The following is a 22,905-nucleotide window of genomic DNA, read 5'->3' on the forward strand; positions in this document are numbered from 1 at the left end:
GAGAACACCTGCTTGTCTGAGTGTGTATTTTTATTAACGAGCCTGTGTCACCAAACTTTTAACAAATGGCCCCCCAGCACCCCGACGCCCTGAAAAACCCAGCTCGGAAATTAAGCATCTGCATCATAAATCTTGGAAAGTTACAATAATTTGCAATTCACTCCCTCATCAAAGGCAATATTACCCTAATTTATTATCTCCCTGCACGAGGGGCGCGCAAAGGCCGTGGAGATAAGAGTTTATCAGGAGGGGGATTGATTTTCATTAACTGATTGTAATAAAGATGAACTGCCTGCCGTGCACACTGACCAAGAGCCACACTTTATTGTAATTGGGACAATTTATTTCATGAGCCAGTGGCTCTACTTTTCTGTCCCTCCCATTCTTTTTTTTTTTTTCATATCTGCTGCCGCTCTTCAAAATGTGAATGTCTCAGCTGTACTGCCGCTGATGCTACAGTGACTCCTGATGTACGAAGATGACGATTACAAGGTGGAGAGGCGAGTCAACTGTCAACAGATGTTTCATCAGATTTTGGCTTCTGGCATCCAAGCAATGCTGTAGTTACTGTGCGTACACTTGACTGATGCTCGATGCCTCCCTTATTTCAATTTACTGCCTCCTGCTTGTCAAAATGTTAATGTTATTTGTTCCCCCGTCTTTCTCTCGCAGCTCTTCCCTGATCCGTGACACCTCCCAACTGTCTGATGTTTGTGTGCCAGAGTTTGGCTTTTGAATTCTGTATCTATGATATGTATACGTCCTGACACACATTTCAGCTGAAGTGTGTCTCCCTGCAGCAGAGCAACATCAGGTGACCTGCTAGCTGGTAAAGCCTCCAGTCCCCACGGTGACAGATTATCCAAATCATCCTACAGACTGCACCGCTTAGTTTCCATACGAGTATGAAATGGGTACATCTCCTCTCCTGGAGCTTGCAGTGTTTCCTGATGAATCCTGCCCAGTATGAGAGCAACAGAAAATGAAAAAGAAAATGTTTTAAAAAAGCTGCAGCGGTAAACTGGTTATCCTTTTAACAACACTGTCACCAGTTTCATCACTTCACAGCGGCGAGGCATCAGACTTTGCAAGAGGTTGAAACTGTCAAGGTCCTTGAGATGCGGAGGGGAGTAAATCCTTGTGCAACAACTCCCCCTCTCTTTGCACTGTGGGCGAGCACTCAATGTAACATGACTGTGAGAAACAAAAACATCCAGTTTGAATTTTTATTGTAAAATTGGAAAAAAAGGAGAGAAAGAGAGAAAAGCCCCAATAAGCGTTTCTTTTTGATACATATCTTTATCTTACCATAACCATTAAAAGAAAAGAAAAAAGGAAAAGTGACTAAATAAATAAATAAATAAATAATAAATAAAATAAATAAATAGATAAATAAATAAAATAAATACAGAAATAAATAAATAAACATCAAGTTACATACTTGACCCGATAATTAATTATAAAATTATTAAATCATCAATCATTAATATGAAGTAATCTAAGCAGCAAGTATTAAGAAATTTCAACAGGGGAAAAAATGTTTGGTTTCTCAGGCTAATACAGAACACATAGTATTATTTTTTTAAAAGTTTTTTTTTATAAAAAGATACTGCTTTCCCTGTCAGTTAATCCATGCTGTACTGACGCGGCCACAAAAACAGGTGGCGCTCTCCTTTAAAAAAAGAAAAGAAAAGAAAAGAAAGGAAAAGAATACAACCTGTAAAACTGCATGTTCTCCTCCAGGTTTAAAGAATAGTACTGAGATTCCTCTTTTTGCGCCCTGTATGTCAGTGAAGTCTTCGTCGCAGACTTCGTACTGCTGTTAATATGTTTTTGTATGCTTTGTGCTGAGAAACCAGAAAGTTAACATCTTTATAAAGCGATAACCCACCAACCCTCCCTCCCCCGACCCCTCCCCCACTTCAAACCCCTAAACCTATATGTATCCAAAGAAAGGTCCTGTGCTGATTTTTCCATAATATACAGATTTCATATTTATAATAAGCTACTATCCTTAGCATTCAAACCATAGTTAAAGAATCATATTGTTAATACGAGTAGTACCATAATCATAATCTTTAACCCTCCCAGCCCCGTTGAGCATGCTCAGAGATTGAAAGGGCACCATGGCAGGATGATAAATATATATATATATAAAAAATGATAAAAAATAGATGCAAAAGTGAAAAAAAATGTAGAAGATAAATGTTAGTTTGTTCGCATGCAGCTTAATTATAACCCTACTGGAGTCGGGGCTGCTATTTCCTGTCGTTATTTTAGTGGATATTCAGTCAGTTCTGATTATTGTTCAACTCAATTATCCTCTCAGATTCCAGTCATTTCATTACTTCCCTTTCCCTTTTCTGAATTTCACAGTAGATATGTATATTCAGGCTTATGCACTACACTAAAACCGTCTCCATCCTCAAACCTTCAACTGTTTTAATTGCGTTCGATCAAATTTCATTTTTTCTTTCCTTGGCAGAATGAAATTAACTCAACATCTTCTCAAACTCATTACATTTCAGCCACAGCTGGCATCTTTAATTTGCATTACCCAAGCTGTTGTGAAGGCCAAATTTAATTTGATTTTAATTATTTAATAAACTCTCCCCAGTAGAAATCCCATAAGAAAAGATTTTTTGAGTGGGTTTATAAGGCCCTGTATGGCCCGAGGAAAGGGGAGCATATATCACAGCTACCTAAAGCTGCTGGGCCCTGACAGGGGAGAGGAAACTAACAGTAACTCAACCAGGGGGGGAAAGAAGCTGTCTTCTGGCAAATATATTAAACCTAACCTTTTCACTGGAAAACCCTACTCTATATCATCACAACCTGGACTGACCCTCCTCCTACAAGGTTATAATACATCACATAATCTATTTGTCTTCCTACTGATCAATATTGACTGAAATCTAACGTATTTATAAGAAACTATCTTCAGTTTTCAAGGAATCTGGCACATATTTTAAGTGTTAAGGATAAGGAAATGCAGTGGATATGTTTGCATAATTTGGCAATTCATGATAAGAAAAGGCATTTTTAAAGCATCTTAGTATTCCCTGCAACAGAGTAATATAACTGTACGAGTTTCTCCAGGAAATTAAACACCCCCTTCCTCATAATACTGGTCCTGTCTAGCAGTAATCGTACAAATAAAGAGGCTGAGCCAAAGTAAAACTATAGGATACACTCATCATGACCTGGGAAGCCATTCTGGTAATGGTAACATTTGTTGTACCAGACTGCAGAGGCGTAGTAGTCGTCGTTTTCCGAGGAGTCTACATGAGTGGATGGGGCCGTGGAGACAGCATTTTGATGACTGTAGCGCTGATGTGTCTAAAGTTTACAGCGGTGACCGGTGCAGTGAGGTCTCACAGAGTCCTGAGGGGGAAGCTGCTTCGGAGCAAACTCAAAAACTCCAAATTAAAAGATGTGAGTGGATGTCAACAAATCTGAGAGTGAAATGGTTTTTTTTAAAAAAAGCAAAGAAACTCAGAAAAATACAGATTTCATCTCGGACATGCCGTCTCTGCCTTTTTAAAGCAGCACCACAGAAGATGCTACTTTAGTTCATTAATCACATCTGATACTGCGTGATGTGTCGTGACCACACTGTATAGGAGCCATGTGTGACCGGCGCTAATGGTAAGCTGTCGTCTCGTCGAGGCAGCAGCAGCTGTAGCGGCTACACTTACAGGCCTGCTGCTGTCTAATTGATGGATCATTTTGCTCTTAATTTGACCTCCTAAGGCTGGTAATGCCAGGCTGTTTCTCACCGTGTACAAGCTCTCACTGTGCTATTATACCCTTTGGAGAAAAAAAAAATATACAGCTGCTCTTCACTGAAGAATTCGTACGGTCTGAATACTATATACACATCCTGTCACAGCCATGTAAACCTCTGAACCTTTCAGTATCTCTGCGAACATGACATAGTTTTAAGTGCTCAGAATCGGGGTCCCCGCTGAGACTGTGGACAGTAGAGCGACAGGGTTGAAAAGAGAGAAAAATGGACTCTGTCACTCAGTCAATTCATTCAAAATGCCAATGTGTAATTGATTGTGCATCTCTTGCCCCGCGGTGCTGCTCCCCATCTGATCAATATTATCATTATCCTAATTATGCTGTGGGTTAGCGCTCGGCCCCCGTGAGCTGATGGTCCCTATTAAGAGAGAGAGATGCTGGCACTTGGAGGTGAGGTGAGGAGAGAGAGAGAGAGAGAGAGAGAGAGGGAGAAGGAGAGAGGAGAGAGAGAGAGGAGTGTTGCTCTCGCCTGCTGAGAGCAGCTGGAGGAGCTTGGCAGCGGGAGAGGGCACGACCCGGCAGGGACCACTGTGACACGCCGATGGAAATTTTTACAACTGCTGTCAGGCTCATTTGTATATTTTATTAAGCAGTTACAGATGCTGCCCCGTTTTTTTTTTTACTGCGGCGTCTCCAGCTCAGCCGGGTGGCACTTTTACCACAGTGCTTTATGGTCAGATTATCTGTAATATCAAGGCTTTAATGATGACATGGAATTACTCTTGCCTCAATTGCGCGCTGATAGGAACAGAAGACGGCGTTGCACGGCTTAATAAAGCGTGGATCAGTCATGTTTGGCTTTGAGAGGCTGTTATTGTGTCACTTTTTTGGCACTACAAGACAGTTTTCTTCAGTAAGATCGCACCTCCGAGATGAAATGCTGCGATGAAGCAATGAGTGGCAAATGAACATATCTGAACATGCCCGAATCAATGTCTATCCCACATATTCTACGCCACTAAATTAGTATAGCTTTATTTTTTTTATACATTTTTTTTCTGTTTTGTTTTAATATCCTCAAACCCAGTAGCTATAAATGTAAAAGGAAAAGAAACTAAAACCCCCTTTCCTCTTTTTTTTCAACCTGAAGCTAGTATTTCTTCTTAAGTTTAACTTGTAATATTATTAGTAGTAGTTTGTAGTATTAGTATCATTAATACTATATATTACTGTTCAGAACAATAAAAATGTTTGGTCCTTTGGTCCCTTAGGGGTGAAAGATTTGCAGTTCTACTGTTGTTAATGGAAACCTCAGTGACCTCCAAGAGTCATAGTTCTGCGCTTGCTGAGAGACGGTGAGAGAATAAGAGAAAGAGGGAAAGAGAAAGAAAGTCTGTCAGTGGACGTATAGAATAGCTTCTTTTTTTCCACTGTGTTTCTTGATCTTCAAGTTTTAACCCTCATTTGTCCAGTACAGTAAAAGCCACAAGCGCCTCTTTCCTTATATATATGTGTATATAATATGTATATAGAAATCTATCTGTTGTTGCTGCTTTTTTGTTTGTTAGTTTGTTGCTTAATTAACAATTCAAGTCTCAACAAGAAAAAAAGTTCTGTTGTTCAGTCTCATCACATCTTTTTTCAGTTTTTTTTTCTTCGCGTCGTTCTTGCACTGTGCCATCTGTTACTGTTAAGTCCCCCGGTGAAGCGCCTCCTCCTCCTCCTCCTCCTCCTCCTCTTTTCGCGTCTTCTTCTTCTTCCTCTTCTTCTTCTTCTTCATTTTCTTCTTCTTCTTCTTCCTCTTCTTCTTCTGCCATAACCTATATCTTCATAAGTAAATGCTGATATGTCTTCAAAAAATTCCTTATGTGTTGATTTTTTTAAAACATATTTTGCTTTCAAAGAAAAAAAGTTTAACTCCTCCGAGATAACTTCACGTGTCCTCTAAAACCTGAAAAATAGAAGAAGAAGGGGGAAAAAAAGGCAATTTTCAGATCTCACTGCTCATTAAACTGTCATTCCAAAGATCCATTTCTTTAAACTTTGGACAGTTCAATATGGCTCTATTATATCAGTGTAATGGTCTGGAGAGAGCTAACCCACAGTGGCACACCAATCAATCTTTGTCAATCACCATGATGACAGATTTTCCTATAATTAATCCTCCTGCTGTGCCGCATATGAAATCAAGCCTTGTAGTTTCTATAAGTGAAGACAGGAAATCTCCGGAGACATTAAACGATTTAGCTTTACACTGACTGAACAGAAGGTAAATTTAATACTAAAGAAAACTATAAGCTCTTACATCAACATGCCGGACTCTTAGGACCGGAGATAAATCTTCAGCTTCAACAGAAACAATGTCGAGCATCTAAATCTTGAACCGGTGACGGGGCTCTGACAGGCTCACCTGTGCTGCTGCAATGAATACTGAAAGTAGGCTGTGTCAGTAAGGGCGGCTGGCATCCTTCGGTCTCTTTAGCTGGACTTTCAACCTCTTCATCCCAATTTGAAAGCCGTTCATGGCTTGAATAGCTGCCTGTGCACTAGCAGGGTTGTCGAAGCTCACGAAGCCTGTGAAAACACAAGAGCAGATTTGCCTGATTGAGAATTAAGACAATTATGAGTGCCTAAACAGGCTTTAATGTAACAAGAAGTCTATATCTAGAAATGATAAGACTGCTGGAAAAAAAAAAGGTGAGAGACACAAAGAAATATCTCTCAGTGTGCTGTCTACCTCCTGAAGGAGCCTAGATGGCGCTGTTGAGGCAGGCAGCGCCAAATGCTCAGAGCCTGTGACAGTGAGCTATAAAGTTGTTTAAAAACAGGAGTTTAATGTGTCTGCAGTGTACAGCTGCGTGTTAGTATTGTGTTGCACAACTTCACAGCAACTGTTGCGGCAGCTAAAATAACTCCAGACTCCAGGTGCAACAGGTGAGAGAGTGTAACTGTCAGAGGGCATCACTCTTGTGATGTTGTCTGGTGGTAGACAGTTTTTGTCTGGAAGAGATGTAATATCAAGCTGTTGTGTGATCTTTCACTGAGGCACGTGGGGGGAGGGAGGCATCAAGAATTTGAGGGTTAGGAAAGGATGCAAGTGCACCTTTTGGAGGGTTTATTGCATTATAACAAGATGTAAATAATCACTTCTCTCATAAATAGTTACGTTTGTTATTAAATTACAGTAACAAAGAGGAATTGGAAATACTGGTAACCAGCAGCGAAAGAAATATGAGCAAAAGTCCGGTATTATAAAGTAGAAAACCAGGTACCAGGTATGAAACTGTGTGCCGAGTGCCGAGTTTAATTTTCCTCAAAATTTTCCTCAAGTACTTAAGTAAATGTACTTAGTTACATTCCATCACTGATAATAATACATCATCATTCAATTGCTGATTTCATTTTCTATTAATGATCAGAATCGGAAAAAGTAACTATGTAAAGTTATCGTACTGGAGTAGAAGTCCAGTACAAGTGCCTCAAAACTGTACTTAAGTATAATACCTGAGTAATCCAAACTGTGATCAGTATCAAGTCCATCATTTATCAGTAAAATTATCAGGTCACCCCAATAAAATTGCTCCGTTTTTAACTTTATAATATCATTCTAAACATAGCTCTCTGACATCCCTCAAAAGCCCCCCAAAATACACAATTTCATGAATGAGCACCAGTCAGTGCGTGAAGTAGTTCGAGCAAAACAAGAGCAAACATAGTTCATCATGAGTAGACAAGTCTTTGGAGATGCACCACTCCTCAAATCCATGCTGAACATCCTGTTTTCATCATGTGTAAAAATAAAAGCCTTGAGGATTCAGTGACCAGAAACTGCAGTGGAGTGTGTCTCCTCTTGATGCGCTCCCCTGTGTCTGTGGTGTCATTAGGAACAGTCGATGACCCATGAAAAACAGCAGGAGCCTCTCCACGTCCACAGCCACCTGGGAGAGATGTCTGCGCTGGCCTGCTCGGCTATGGGTTGGCCCATTAGGGTGAAGGCTGGGCTGTGCCGAGGAGGGCTGAGTGCGAGTCTGAAGACAGTATGGAGGCAGGGAAAGGAGGTGACCTCCTAACCCACCATCAGGTTAACACATTCGGGCTTGGAGCGGAGATGGAGATGGAGACGAGGTGCAGGCTTAAAGCTCTAAGCCCTCCTGCTCAGTCCTGTCACACATTACAAGTGCTTTCTCTCTCTGTTTCCCTGTCTTTTGCACACCATCAATCTAAGTTTATCCCCTCTTTCTCCTTTCTAGATTAATTACACCAGTGTGCTCCCTCCTTCCCCAGGCCTAACATTATGTTGTAAATGCATAGTGTGTACATCAATACTGCAAATAGCTCTTCTTTCATGAATTTATATGTTATTAAGTCCCCCCAGGGAGACGGGACCTGCGATCAATTTTGCCCAGGGTTCTGTGGTTCCCTGAAGTGAAAACAAATGCTGATCCATAATTGTCCTTTGCCTTCCTCCAACCCCCCCCCACCCCCGCCGCCATCCTCCTGCCTGCCTCCTCAAAGTTTGTATAAGCCCCGGGGCTTGCTTGCTGTGTGTAGGCTGACGGAGCTAAATGGGACGGGAGGCGTGGAGGTGTGTGAATCAGCCTCTGCAGTGAGGGTATTGACAGATATTGGGGTTACAGAACGGTGATGTGGATGCTGATACAGCACCTCGAGGTTTTCAGGTCACACAGCTGCCAAATAGAAACAAGGACATGGGCTCTGATCGACTGCATCATCGCTAGTTCTGCAACAATGTATTCAGCACCTTTTTTTTTTTTTTTTTCCTTCTATAGCACACTGACGCGAAAACACAACAGTCATCAAGATGCAAATTCAGGTCAGTCAGTCAGGGGTAAGATCATTCAGCCCTATGTGTCTGGCTGCTGTCTAACATCATTAGAATCTACAGCACCTAAACAAATGTTTGTTTTTTCATAACAAATGTCTCTTGTTGGGTTTGGAATATGAAAATAAAAACTTTCATTATTGTGAAAATGTAGCTTACACTGCGAAGCTTCACACCTCAGCTGTGAGTTTCTTACACAACACCCACAAATGTCTGAAAAACTACAAGAGATCCAACTGCAAAAACAACTCTTGTTTTGTGCAAATCATCAATTGTACATTTCATTAAAAACTATTGATTCAAATCGGTAGTGAAGTCATTTTAGTGGAGGCCTGTGCATCCAGAGGCATCAGTGGCTAAAAAAAGAACAGCCAACAAATACAATTTAACACCCAAAGTTGTATCTACGTAGGAGTCAGTAGAAATTTACATATTCTTATAGAGACATCTTTGACTTGATAACTAACTCACCGAAGCACTTGCTCTGGTTGGTTGCCCGGTCCATGAAGACTTTAGAGGAGATGACGGTGCCGAAGGGCAGAAACATCTGCATGAGTTCATTGTCTCCAAACTCCTGTGGCAGGTGGTAGATGAACAGGTTGCACCCCTCGGGACCTGGATACAGAGACAGAGAGAGAGACAGAGAGAGAGAGAGTGTTTGAGAGCTGTGAATGTGTCATTTTGATCTACGCAGTCTTTCATGTTGACTAAATCAAGATAAGAGGAAAAAGATTTTCAGGACTGTCTGTGACATTATCAGTGCTAAAGCATAACTCTTCTTAAACACACAAAAACTAATTGAAAAGTTTTTCGCTTTGATTTGCTGATGCTATGTAGATATTGAGAGGGAATTCAATATTTCTATTTTAATTTCAACCAGATTTTCAGATTAGATGAGAATATGAAAGACTAACTCCAGATGATAGATCATGTTCTTCAACTAGCAACTATCTGTAGTTTGATCACTGGGCTGCAAAAGCAATCACCCCCCCATATGTTTCATATTGTGGAAAGTTATTTTCCTGTCATTCTTTTTAAATTACAAAGCAGGTCTAGGTGCTATATCAATACTGTGAAAGTATTAAGTAACTTCAGTGCTTCCATAAAGTTATGTTACAACAATTCAGTCATGTCCCCAGCACGGCCAAAGCGAATTTGGGTGCTGCAGCAATAGACAGTATGAGAAGAAGAATGTGTTGTTTGAACATTAAAACATGTAAACCCTTTCTAGTAGACACCCAAAATAAAAATCTAAACCTGAAAATTATATATGATGTTTAAAATAATAAAGTTAAATTGGTCCCATGTTCTTCACTTCTTTTTACTTCAGGTTCGTGCAACAACACATTCCTGCCAACATTTTGCTGTGAAAAAGAGGGAGATTTTCTTGCCTACCTTTAACAAAAGCCAATAATGGGGTAAGTCTTGCACCAAAATTGAGAGAAATATAAAAAAAAGGGTATTTTCTCTTCCTAGGACCTGTTTCGACAATTTTCAGTGGCAAACTGAGCAGGCGGAGGGCTGGAGCACGCTCACAGCGGGAGAAAGGTTTAAAAATAGGGAGACTCCTGCAAAAATCGGCCGTGTTGATGACAAGTTTTGATTTTGCTCGTGGAACCTGTACCTTCCTGACAGCTGCCCTTTGCTCCCCATTACATTTGAAACATATTGCACAGTTAGTTTTCTTTTGGGCTTTTGAATCTACATGGATTCACCTGAGCAAAACTAATAAAAAGATTTTTTTTTTTTAAAAAGATGTCAAACCTGTCTTTTATATGATGAGGGCTTGATTGCTTCTTGTGACATTCAATCATACTTTTACACCTACTGTCGGACACAGTTATTTCTTAAATTTCAATTTAAGACGTAGCCGATACCTACTAATTACCAACTGAGAGTTACACAACTTCAATACAACCTGAATGTATTATTATTGATTAAACCTGCCAGTCATGTAAGTGGAAAATCACACTGTGCGTTACTTTATATTCAAGTCAGCTTCCACATTTTCTTCCAACTTTACTTTTACATTTTCATAAATTTTAGTTTTTCCATCTGGGTTGCAGTGCTACTGTTCTCACACTGAGGGGTTTTATTATACAAGCTTTAATTATTACTTGAACATTGTTCTATAGTCCTCATGCTTTATATATCTTCTACCTAAGATGAAACCTAAACTGCTCTCTCAACCGTTCTGCTCTATTTATCTATTACAGAGAATGAGATGTGTACAGTGCTAAAGTAATATTCGTCTCTCGAACTCACGTTCTTTATATATGATTTACACAGATTGAGGTGTGTACAGTGCTAAAGCAATATTCTGCTTTCATGCTCGTCTTTTTTTTATATGTCTATTACACGGGATGAGGCGTGTGAAGTGTAAAAAGTAATAATGTTTTCTCACCCTCACCTTCTCTCTGCTGCTGCTGCTGGATGACCTGGGGTGGTTGGGGCAGTGTCTGGCCAATGGGAGTCAGCGTGGTGGCTGGGTAGATCGCTGCAGAGAGGTGGAGAGAAAGGAGGGGAAAGGGAGGGAGAACGAGTGTAAAAATGGGGATCCCACGGAGAATGGTGTCAAGGATGCTTAAGGTCGATCACACAAGCAGAACATGTGTAATCAAAGGCTCTGTGATGTTCAGTCCTACACTATCTGAATACATACACCCTGACGCTCAGTTAGTAGTTACCTCACAGTAATTCCCCCGTAGCTGACACATTTAGCATTAACGCCGTATTGTTTTGTATTGTAAATCTCACCATAGTAAACAGAGCATTCCTGTCTCACACCTGTGTATTGCTGTACTCCAGTGAAGGCTTGCTGGAGGGTGTCAGCGGCGGTGGGGCTCTGGGTGGAGTAGGGCGGCAGGCCGTTGGTGTACACAGCCTCCACAGCGGGGTGTCCGTTGGGCTGATGAGGGATGCCGGTGAATCCGTTGACGATGGGCGTGACGATGCTGGGCACGGCGGAGGTGGTGATGTTGGCTGGTGGAGAACTGAGGCCTGCTGGGAAAACAGGTTTACTGTTACTGGTATGCGGGGACTCTGTAGCTCTACACGATACTGTAAAACCGTGTAGGTAAGTGTACACAGAGGCATTTTTTCATGTTGTGTACAGAGAGTAATCACTTGCTCATGTATCCCAGCACAGGCAGATCTACACTGAAACACTTGCACAAAAACACAATCCACACACACACACACACACACACACACATCTCGTCTCTAATGCAAGGACACGGGTGCGACGTGAGTCTGTCACATATCCGCCGTTAGTCGTGACACATCCTGCAGGAGAGCTGGGAAGTCAACCTGTGAAAAATGAGCCTGTCCGTAGTGTTTGTGCGATACCCCGCTGGCTCCTACTGCTCAAGATGATGAAACCACTATGCAACTTCTGAGAGAGGGTAAAAAAAAAGGAAAAAGATCTGGACTAAATAGAAGGAGATTACAGAGGGAGATCTGCTTGAACGAGCAGGTAGCAAAAACACAAAGATGCCTCTTACTTTTACACATCATAAAAAAAAGACGGAATAACAACAGTTGGCAGTTTGACAAATGGGTGGGTCATAACGCACTGTATACGGTACACGCCTGAAAGGCAGTTGCAGGATGCTTCATGAGTGGAACTGAAATTGGATGCTCCCTGTCCTCTCTCATTCAATGCATTTTAAAAAGACCCTCCTTTGGAAAGTGTTTCCAATTATGCCGGGAACATCAAAGTACCCATTCTGAGCAGAATCTCACTGTGTGATGGTCTCTCTAAAAGGGGCTGCTCCGTGGCAAAGCATCCGAGCTCGTTGAAGTACAGCTCCCCTGAGGACCACCTCTCAATCTGGAAACCCTCGCCCCTGATTGGACAGAAAGCCCAGGTTGTCACGGAAACCCTCCAGCATGCCATATCCCCACAATCTGGTGCCTGAGTAAAGAACCTCATGCGAGAGGTGTTCCAGATAGGGTAAACAATCACATCCAGTATACACATAACATGCTCCGAGATTTATGCTAATGCCACTGTAAATATGCTGTACATCAAATGCCGAAACCTCCCACCACTGAGCAATATCATCTACATATCCATATGGAATTGCTTTTATCCTCCTTTACCTACATTTTCTCTCTCCTTTTCTTTACCCTCTCCTCTCCCTGCCTCAGCATTAAAGTCATGAGGAGGCTGACAGTCAGGCCAGCAACTGCAGTGACCAGGGGAATTGCTCGGGTCCAGTGAGAGCTGTTGTGTCTTTTGCACCGGTTTCCTTTTTTTCCCTGAAGCCTCCCCACGATTGCTTGTTTCCTGCGGAGCTGTGATGAATTAGACTGCAGCTTCAGCCCATTCTCCTACGAGGACCCAGGAGACTGCCGCTCCTATTCTGAGGGCTAGAGACAGCCAGTCTGCTCGGGCCACACGCACTCTACTGTACCGCCAGATAATGCACCCTCTCCATCATCAGGCAAATTCATTTTCCAAGGCTTAGCAGTGCTGTGGGAGTGCACGTCTATGTGTGCGTAGCAGTTGTAGTGATAGTAGGAGTAGCAGTGGTAGTAGTAGGTGGTGGTGTGGACCAACTTATATGCAATTACATAAGCTCTGGGGTCAGCAGTATGACGTGACATCTGTTGTAGAGGAGAGCGCATGACAGAAATAACAGATTGGGGCCACCAAGTCCAGTCAGGTTATCATACTGGAAATGTCACAGTGCGGAATGAGCATAAGAATCATAGGTGTAATAAAGACAGCATTTATATTGTAGCCATGAAACATTTATACACAACACCTATTGGTGAAAGAAGTATTCAGATCCTCTAGCTGCTGAAGCCTAAATCGTCTCAGTAATTCTTACATTTTGCACCTGTAAGTATAAGTGTGTAAATTTTATCGGCACAATGTAAAGTTAAGTATCAAAAGGAAAAATGGCCATTGTGCGGAAAAAACGTTCTACTTGTTTTGTGTTTTATTATTATATAAGACGTTTTTGGTTCAATATTACTGCTGCATTAATGTGTGTGTTGTATTTTACTGCTGTAGATGTTTAATGGTGAGCTCATTGAAACTACTTTATATTCTGTTGGGTAGTTTTATTTACGGCAATGCATCATATTCTATAAGATTATCACATGTTTGATGCGTTTGGTGATACATGGTTTTTACTAGACAGAAAGGGTATGAGAAATTGTAAATCGAAAAGTAACTGGTAACTACAGCTGTCAAACGTAGTCGAGTAAAACGTATTTCAGTTTTCAAAGTTTTATAATAAAAGAAATACTCAAGTACCTAGAATTTGTACTTGAGGATTAGTTGTCTTCAGGCACATTGAACCACCAGTAAGTTAAACTGAATGGTAAAAAAAACACCATAGTACAGTAGCTGGATTATACATGAACTGGATAACATAATGGGTGTATGATATGTGGTAATGACAATAAGGAACACCATGGCCAATAAAACAGTGATTACATGAGAGAGAGAGTCATTATGTTTATCCTCACTGTCACAAAGGTGCAATATCCACCACAAGCAGCCCTGAGAATATTCTCCTTAGTTGAAATGGCGAAGTATTTCCTACAATCCTAAGCTAGAAAATAACAAGACATTTTCATTTTATACCTCAGTGGACACATAGTTTTTGCATTGTGGGAAATTGTATTCATAGCCTGTTTACAATGCACACACAATACTGCAGATACACACGTGGCTGTCAGTGTGTGCGCCGTGTATTGGCCTGTAATAATGACATGTTGTTCCCCACTCCGGCGTGGGCGAATACAAAGCAATGGGACAGCAGATTACATATTCTATACACCGAGCTCTTAACTATCACTTCTCCATTCTTATTACTGCAAGAAAGAAGCCTGCACTGCTAAACAGTATATATATGTGTGTGTGTCACATACTGTATATTTATGTTGTGGAAGTAGAATTCATATTCATAATGCAGGCTGTTTCGTGGAGGGGAAAACTGTTGATTTGCTCCTTGCGATGATTGCTTCGCGAAAGAAGTCTTCAAATGCGACAGAAGTATTTATTATGCTAATTATACATTCAAATCAACGAGGAACGCTATACCCACACTGGAGAGTGCAGTCATTACCAGCACAAGGACTGTCTTTCACTGGAGCAAGCAATAAGCACTCAAAACAGATGCTTTCATCTAACTGATTTAAAATGTGATGCATTTAGACTCAAAGAGAAAATGTCTGTCGGGTCCTTAAAGTCTGAATAATAAATCTGAATATGGGAAGGGCACCTTTTTCACAAGCCAAGATACCAAGAAAACTATGTGACTTTGAAAAATGTCCCCTTAGATTGCTAATAAATATTTGGGAAGCAGATAAAATGCATTTCCAAAACAACGTGTTTCATTGTCACATTTTTAACTGCAAAATACAGTTTTTAAATGTGACTGAGGTGTCATCTGTTCGGCGTTAGATAACCAATAATGTCATCTAAGACACGCTGTAGGCTTGTAGGATGTATAGTAACCAAGAAGTTCCACTTAAAACCATGAAAACTTATTATGTCAATCTGCTTGACTGACTGCCTGAAGGACTCCTACATGAACACAGTTTTCTGCCATCAGAATCTGATGACAGTTGCTCGGTTGAAAGGTCGCTGTCAATCAGATCTGCTCAAACCACACCCACACAGAAGAAACAGATTATCTGAGGTTTTTAAACTCTTAATTAATAATACATACACAGGGTTTTTCCTGCACATTCATTTTGGAGGTGGCCGCCACCGCCGATTTCCAGGCCACCACTTAAAATGGTCGATGTCGGCACACACGATATAATCATTCCACCTCTTCATCACAGTTTTTTAACATGCAATGACCGCAGTTGTCTATCGCGGCACTGTTGCGGTGCCTGACTATGTCCGCATCCAACAATGGAAGCAGAGGAAGAAAATAAACGTCAATTTTCAAAAAAACCCTTCACACATCATCAGTACTCATTGAGGGCATTTACATAAACAGACGGAATCGGACATTTCTATTATGGCGCTGTCAATTATGGTGATTTCTCTTGGCAACCCGCACAACGCATTTTGACATTTATCTGATGGAGATAAAAAAGAATGGATGTCAAAAATTTGTTTTATATTTCAGTGAAAATGAAATTCAAAAATTAGCATTCCCACTAAAACTGTGACTCGTATCGCAGTCGCAATATCTGCCAAAATAACCATTTCATGATTTCTTAAATGTATTTATTTTTATGCGTGTCATGCAGCCCTTCTCTATTCAGCCATTTAACACAAACGGCTGAAGGCTGAGGTTGAGGCTAGCCTCAACAAATGAATAGATAAGAAGTTGGGGAAGCAAAAAAAATAACCTTTTTCAGTCCACAATGTTCTTGAGGAAAAAATTATGTCAGTGCTGAGACTAACTCAATGATTTGCGTTGCGTCTAATGAAGAGCTCAGCCATCTGCGAGTGACAATGCATAGCACCTGTAGAGCACCAAACATCTAATCATCTTAAAGTGGAAGCTGTGAGGAGAGATGCAGCTCAACTGAACATAAAGAGCGAAGCCACAATCTGTAATGCACAGGTCTGCAGTGTCTTGGAAGAAAGCTCTAAGAAGTATTGGAGTGAAGCCACACATGGATGAATTAAAATACATCTTAATTCATTCATCCTATATTAACACTAATAAGTAATGAGGTCTTGTGATTTGTCTTCAGTTAATGTAAAGAGTGGACTTTGAGAAACCTGGACCATTAAACTTCAGTATGAAATACAATGTTGGGCAACACAACTTTCCACACAAATAAGCCTCTCATGCTGTCTGCTTCGCTCTTGAGGCTCATGTACACACAATGCATTGACCATACCAATGTGCCTGACTTTCAGATCCCTGAGCAGACCAGCTGGGCAGCTCGTGAAGCTCTGCTGCTCGTGCGAGGCTCAGTTTTGCTTACACAAATCAGATTTGGTCCTGCCGAGAGGCGAGCATCGGCTGTGCTCCGTGAAAGCCGTCGCGCGTGCCACGAACAGGCGTACCTTCTTGCTTTCGCTCCTGGGATTTGTTATGATTCTGATGCAATAGGCCTGATTTAAACTGAAAGGGGGAAACTTCTGAGGGACAGTGGCCCTTTGTGAACCTGAGCATGTTTGCCCTTGAAGATAGAATTATTGTAAAAGCAATCTTGGGAAGAGGAAAATCTTAAAGAAAGCTACCAGAGTGAGATGGAGAGGGTCACACCATCTTTTAGACACAGATGTTTATTTCCCTAGATGTTTCATCTGGCTCTGTTAAGACTACAGAACTGCGTTGCAACCTGCAGTGCTGTTTTGTTTTTTTAATTTGATTTTTTGGTAAATTAACTTCTAACCTTACCTTGCCTTAGTATTTGTTTATAAAATTCCCATTAAATCTAAAAAATGTCTGTTTACCATATATGTGTGCATTGTGGCGGACAGGTGCACATATTGAGAAAGATCACTGTGTCAAACAGCTCATTAGTTTCACGGTGTTTGTCACCACGGAGGTGCTCTGCATTAATGGTGTAACCATGCCTGAATCCAGCGGGGGTGTTGTGGCACATCCAGCCCGCCTGTGAGTGGGTCGTCTCTCACTGTGGAGCATCTGCAGTATATTTTGTGTAATATGTACTTGTGCATGTACATCCTCAGCGCAGAGCAGCACCATGCAACAGAACATTAGAGTGACTTTGATTACACACTTCTCACATCCGAACAAAGCATCCTTGACACTTGTGTGTTCCTCACCACGCATAACCCAGCAGGATCTGCATCCCTCTCCCTTCCTCTCCTCCCTCACCCTCTTTATCTCCCCGTCTCTCTCTTCCTGTTTTTCCAGCTCTGCCTCTCTCTCCCTTGTTTTGTTTAACTTTTATTTCTTCTGCAGCGCTCAGGGAGCGGCACCTGGTGAACATTATTTTCAAAAAGCATCATCATGCATCATTGTAAGGATACATGCTCTAATCAGCTGAACCATCTGGCAAACGGCTTATGCACCATCAAGCTTAAATGCTTTGCATCTGTTGATCAAATGGATGTCTCATTGTTTTCAGAGTAACACCCTTAACCTCTGAGCCTCTCTGTGCTTCGACTTGCTGTCACAAACAAGGTTTTTTTTATGTAGCAGAGGTTATACCGATCATTTAAATAAAAGATTAATGTCACACATTTACCTCAAGATTAGGCAGGGTTTTTCATCTGGTGACTACTATTGGAGCTTTATGTTAATGCAGAGCAGAGTGTGTAATTCAGAAAGGTGCTATTCGAGCCATCAATAGGCAATTGCTCTCGTTTTAGAAGGAAAGGGGACATTAACCTTTCTACCTTTCATGCTTTTGTACATTTGCCACAGCTGGCAAATGCCAGAATTTATAGATTTGTTTAGAGCTCTAATTTGGTTGATGAGACAACTTAATGCATAAATTACACCTCTGTCGAAGCACAGAAGCACTCTGCTCCCCGACCCTAAAAACAGATTCTGATATTACAATGAATTATTCCACTGACTCATGGCAGACATCCTACAATCTCTCAGTAGTGTCAGAGCCTCTTGGCCTACTTATACAGACAGCCTTGCCAGTAATGTTATGTATTCCTTCAATGAACTCTAAATAAGTCATAGCCACAAGTGTGAAAAGGGAGAGAGAGAAAATAGCTGTGTATACCAAAGCAGCAAGCTAGACTACCACTCGTGCAGCTGCTGGGAGCCACACTCAAATTAATGAATGAAGAAAGGGGAAATAAAACATTTCATATTTATGATGGCTCTTGACAATTCACAAAAGCCATGCTTTCTCTCAAGGATTAATAATATATTTCATTCAATAATAAAAGGTAATCAGTCAGCTGTAGCTTACACAGAAGCATGTCCAAACGCAGAAAAATGGCGCCACTTCACATACGTCTGACTCACAGACTTACAGGCACTCACTTCTCTTCCTTTCGCTCTTCTATGTCCCCGAATCAGAAGCGCAAATGTATTTTTTCTTCTCCGAAGCCAAGCTCCTAGATCTTAGCGTTGGCAACTGATATGAAATTGCCTTTATAGAAGTAGTTTTGTTTTGGCTTTTATTGAATATCTGACAAAATTCAGCAATATTTCACTTAAGAATAAGGCACTGATTTTGGCTTCTGAGAGGCTACAGTTAAAAAAAGGACACAAAAGCAGCACAAATAATACAATCACACACACACACACACACACACACACACACACACACACACCCTTGCAATACAGTTGCACTATCTTTCATCAGCACTATTGTGTTGCAAAATACAGGTATGCATGCAGAACACAAAGATCTGAATTGCCATACTGTCAGTGCTTTGCCCGTCAAAATAAGAGGCTTCTCAGCAAGACTGAGCTCCACTTTTAATCACTGTCTCTGATTGATTATGCCCGCCCAAAAGTGCACACTTTGCACCGAAAACATCAACGTGAATATTTGACAAATGGGCCTCTTCTCTGGATATATTGCCCCATGTTGAAAATTATTGCAGATGTACTGCACACATACAGCATGTATGTGTGTACACTGGCATGTTCCACCATCTCACTGTGTGTGTACATGTATTTGTTTGGCTTGAGGTGGAGACGTGTGTGATTAATAATAAGGGTCCTGACGCATTGATTTCCACACCTGGTCTGTCGTCTTTCCTGTTCATTTTAATTCAACCGACTGTAAGTAAAGCCGAGCCAAACAGGAGCTGTACGATAAAACTGTCCTTTCTTTGTGCCTGTGGGTGAAGAAGTGAACAGAATACCAACTTAAGAGAATATTTTTCTTCCCCACAGGAACCTCAGTGCAGAGAGAATTTGATATAGCACAGCAAGTTTGTGGTAAGAAGTTGAATTCCTATGATGGCTATAAAGAAAATCTAAAATAGTCCTTGTTGCACTTGCTCGCTCACACTGATTGGCTTAAAGTTACCAAAGTCATCACCTTAAAAACTCAATTCAGCAGTGTTGACAAAGTAGGTGAGCGAGGCACAACAAAGACTTGGATACTGTATTATTTATTTCGGCTCATGCTTTTGTTGAGCGGAGAATCTTGAAGTTTCCTCTGTCTCAAGGAAAATGAAGCACTGCTGAATAAGCAAATGCGATGCAGTGGGTAGGTATTTCAAAGTCCTTCCCTTTCCTCTGTAATGTATCTGCATAGGGGCTGTTTGTTATGGAAAACAAAACCAACCGCATGCAGATCATGCACGAGTGCTTCAAAGCACAAGGTCAAAATACTACTGGGAAATTAGCGCCTTATCTGTAAACTTACTTATTGATATTCCTTCTTCTGCTGCCACTATCCCCAAATATCTTCTGCATTCACAAACAACATAAACATGCAAATCCCATTGAATCTATTTTTCCATATTTGTGTCTCTTTCTCTGGTGGAATAACTGTGGATTACCAGTAAGCAGGCCCATTTCCTCTTGGCCTAGCTGCAGCTCTAGCTTTGTTGTTCTCACGCTGCACATACACAAACGCACGCACGCACATATTCATACAGACATTATCAAAAAAAACACAAGCTGACCTACAACAAGCTCACCGGCATGTTCACATACACACACTAACAGACATTAACACAAGCATACAACAGACCCTGCTTGTTGCATCACTCTCAATGTACACACACTCACAAGAGGAAAGGGAATGAAACCAATTGCTCACCCAGGGCTTGATGAAACTCACCCGACACCGGGGTCATGGGAGTGGGTGGGAGGCTGTTGATGTTGAGCGCCCCCATCTGGTGGATCTGCGTGGTGGGGAAGGCCACGCTGGGTGTGAGGTAACCTCCGTGGCTTGCTGCCATGATGGCTGCCTGCTGCTGCATGAGCTAAAGAAGAGGGACACGGAGGGTTGGGTGGAGGAAGGGGGAGAAGGGGGGGCGTGTGTGAGGGAGCATGAGGGAGAACGGGGTGCGAGAGAGGTGAGGGGAGGACAGATGGTAATGAAAAATATAGTAAGTTGGGAAGGAGTCGGACAAAGACGGGAGAAACATAGCAAGGGTAGAACAGAGGGAGGGATGTATGTTGAGGTTGATGGATGGATAGTGCATGGGAAGTACAGAGAAAGTAGAGCGGAATAAAAGAAAGGGAAGAAAAAAGAAGCCTGTCAACCTATGTTTAGTGAATCTGTCTATCCTCGCAGCAGGAAGCCTGTCACCAGCTGCAGAAACGATTTAATAGCTGTCTGTTGGGTTCATACAAATCAAGGCATTGACATGTGCACATTATCTCCGTGTTAGGGAAACAGGCAAAGTTTGCAGAAGCGGTGCGATGCTTTTTCCTTACAATTGTCAAACTTCACAAAACTCTGTTTGGCTGTGTAGATATCCTACAGATGTCTTCTGCTTTTCCCCGGACTCATCTCTAATTTTTCTGATGTATTTGTAATGATTGCTGCTGGTAGCCTGGCGTTCATCCAGAGTCCAAAATATGCTTTGTTTTATAATTTAGTCATAAACCTCTAGGCCTGGTTCTGGGCTGGCATTTTGCAAACAGAATACATTCAGGGTTGGAACTTCACTAAATGACCACAGTCTTTGCCTCTGAAAAGTTGTTTTAGAGACAAACTTCTGCCAAACAACATTGTGTTCTTTGGTAGGTAGAGCTGCACTCTGTTTTGAGGTGTCACTGAATCCAGAGCCTGAGTCATTACAACAATATTTTTAAAGCAGGCGTAGCTAGCAGCTTACATTCCAGACCATGTAAGTAGTACACGATGTTAGTCAGAAAACTGCAGTGACAGTCGATTTTCACCCCAACAAAGAGATAAAATCAATAGCCTTTCATTCACGCTGCATTTCTACTTAGCATCAAATGAGGAGTTAGAGCTGAAACTATTTTCCATCAGCCCCAGAGTGTTTATTCATGTGCGTAGGACATGCGCACGCACACACACACATACATACACACAACATGCATGAAGAGCAATAGAGTCTATTTGAGTTTCTGCACTCAGCTTAAATTCTCCCCGTTCAAGCCACATGCTGAATGCCTAATTCAGAAGAAAATCCATTGCTGTACAATGCCTCTTGCAGATTGGGTTTATCGAGGGGAATCAACCATCTTTTGAGGGCTATGTAGCCTGACAGACCTCAGTGGTATAGGAATACAAACACAGCTGGACCAACCTTGCACCCCTGTCTCCATATCTGTTAAATACTGCATAGCTGCTATGTGTCAGGGGAGCTGCTGATGGCCGTGGCCTGAGAATGACTCGTATAAGCAGAAATCAAACTCCTCTGCCACTGGCACTAATGCTAATGACGATGTTGTGAGACAGTGGAGGTATAGAATGCCACTCTGCTTGCATTTGCATGGGGACCCAGCAACGGAAAAGCCAATTATTTTCCCTCAGTGCCCCTGTCAGGTAACCTGAAAGCGGCTGTCCCGCTGTAGAATGCCCAGCGCTGGCATCTCATCCATTAGCCACATGCCTCGCCACTGCTATCTATTAACGCCTTTTGTCATTTGCATAATTTCAATGTGACAAATGGGGATCATCCATTCCTTTCCAAATAAGATGAATTGAGCCTTTAAGGGGGCATAGCTGCAAAAGACAGCAAGGGAACAAGAAACCAAACAAAAGCAATGACACAGAAACAAACAAAGAGGTCTCGAGAATCTGGGGCTCCCTAGCTTTGGCAATGCTGTGACTGCCCGCCCCTATTAGGATGTGAATGGGGTTGGACTTCAGGATGAAGGGTCTGACTGGGCTGGTATTACAGAACAAACACTGTCACACCACTCGCTGTTTTTTTTGTCTTCTCTCGGGCTCCGCTTGCTGCTTTTCGGAGAGGACTGGGACTGATTCTAATAAGCTTGCAGCCTTTTCGGTGTGGGCCTGTTGGACTTACCACCCAGGAGGGAGTAAAAATGAAGTGGTGGGTGAATGCTAGCAACTCCACAATACTAGCCTCTCTCCCAGTGCTTGTCTGTGATAAAGCAATCCTTAATGCCATCCGTCAGATTTTCATGGATAACAACACTGGCATTCATTGATGCTTCGTTTCAAATTAAAACGCAGAAAATTGGAAACCCAACCATGTAATTATGTTGGAATTCAGTGGTTAATACAAACACTCTCTGATAAAAAATAAAATAAAATAAAGAAAGCAGAGTGGTTATGTTGACAGAGATATTCAAAGTCGTCCCATTTCACTTTTCATATGTATATGCGTTTTTCTTCTTTTTCAAAATTTCAAAGGCATTATATTCAAAAAGACATTCCCGTTTCTTTATTTATGCACTCCCCGGTAGATAGCAAATGTCTTTGGCGGGGGAATGAGCAGAAGCAGTCTTCATCATCACAGACGCAACCTTTTCTGC

At 41.6% G+C, this 22,905-nt stretch overlaps 1 protein-coding gene across 29 annotated transcripts in view; it reads right to left on the reverse strand.

Annotated features, from left to right (window-relative positions):
* Positions 1–6,193: 6,193 nt before the first annotated feature.
* Positions 6,194–22,905, reverse strand: part of celf5a (cugbp, Elav-like family member 5a) — a 189,089-nt gene continuing 172,377 nt past the window's right edge. For 6 of the 29 annotated variants that reach the window (XM_073476216.1, XM_073476215.1, XM_073476213.1 and 3 more), the window contains 6 exons: positions 20,260–20,408; positions 11,376–11,583; position 11,261; positions 11,001–11,087; positions 9,122–9,205; positions 6,194–6,321 (listed from right to left, as the gene is read on the reverse strand). In XM_073476216.1, coding sequence (XP_073332317.1) covers positions 6,194–6,321; positions 9,122–9,205; positions 11,001–11,087; position 11,261; positions 11,376–11,583; positions 20,260–20,408 — 657 coding nt within the window. Of the gene's footprint in view, positions 6,322–9,061; positions 9,206–11,000; positions 11,088–11,260; positions 11,262–11,375; positions 11,594–20,242; positions 20,409–22,905 lie in introns of all 29 variants that reach the window. The other 23 variants (XM_073476209.1, XM_073476207.1, XM_073476208.1 and 20 more) reach the window with 8 other exon arrangements.

This window comes from Pagrus major, chromosome 11 (genome assembly GCF_040436345.1).
Source record: "Pagrus major chromosome 11, Pma_NU_1.0".
Classification (NCBI taxonomy): domain Eukaryota; kingdom Metazoa; phylum Chordata; class Actinopteri; order Spariformes; family Sparidae; genus Pagrus; species Pagrus major.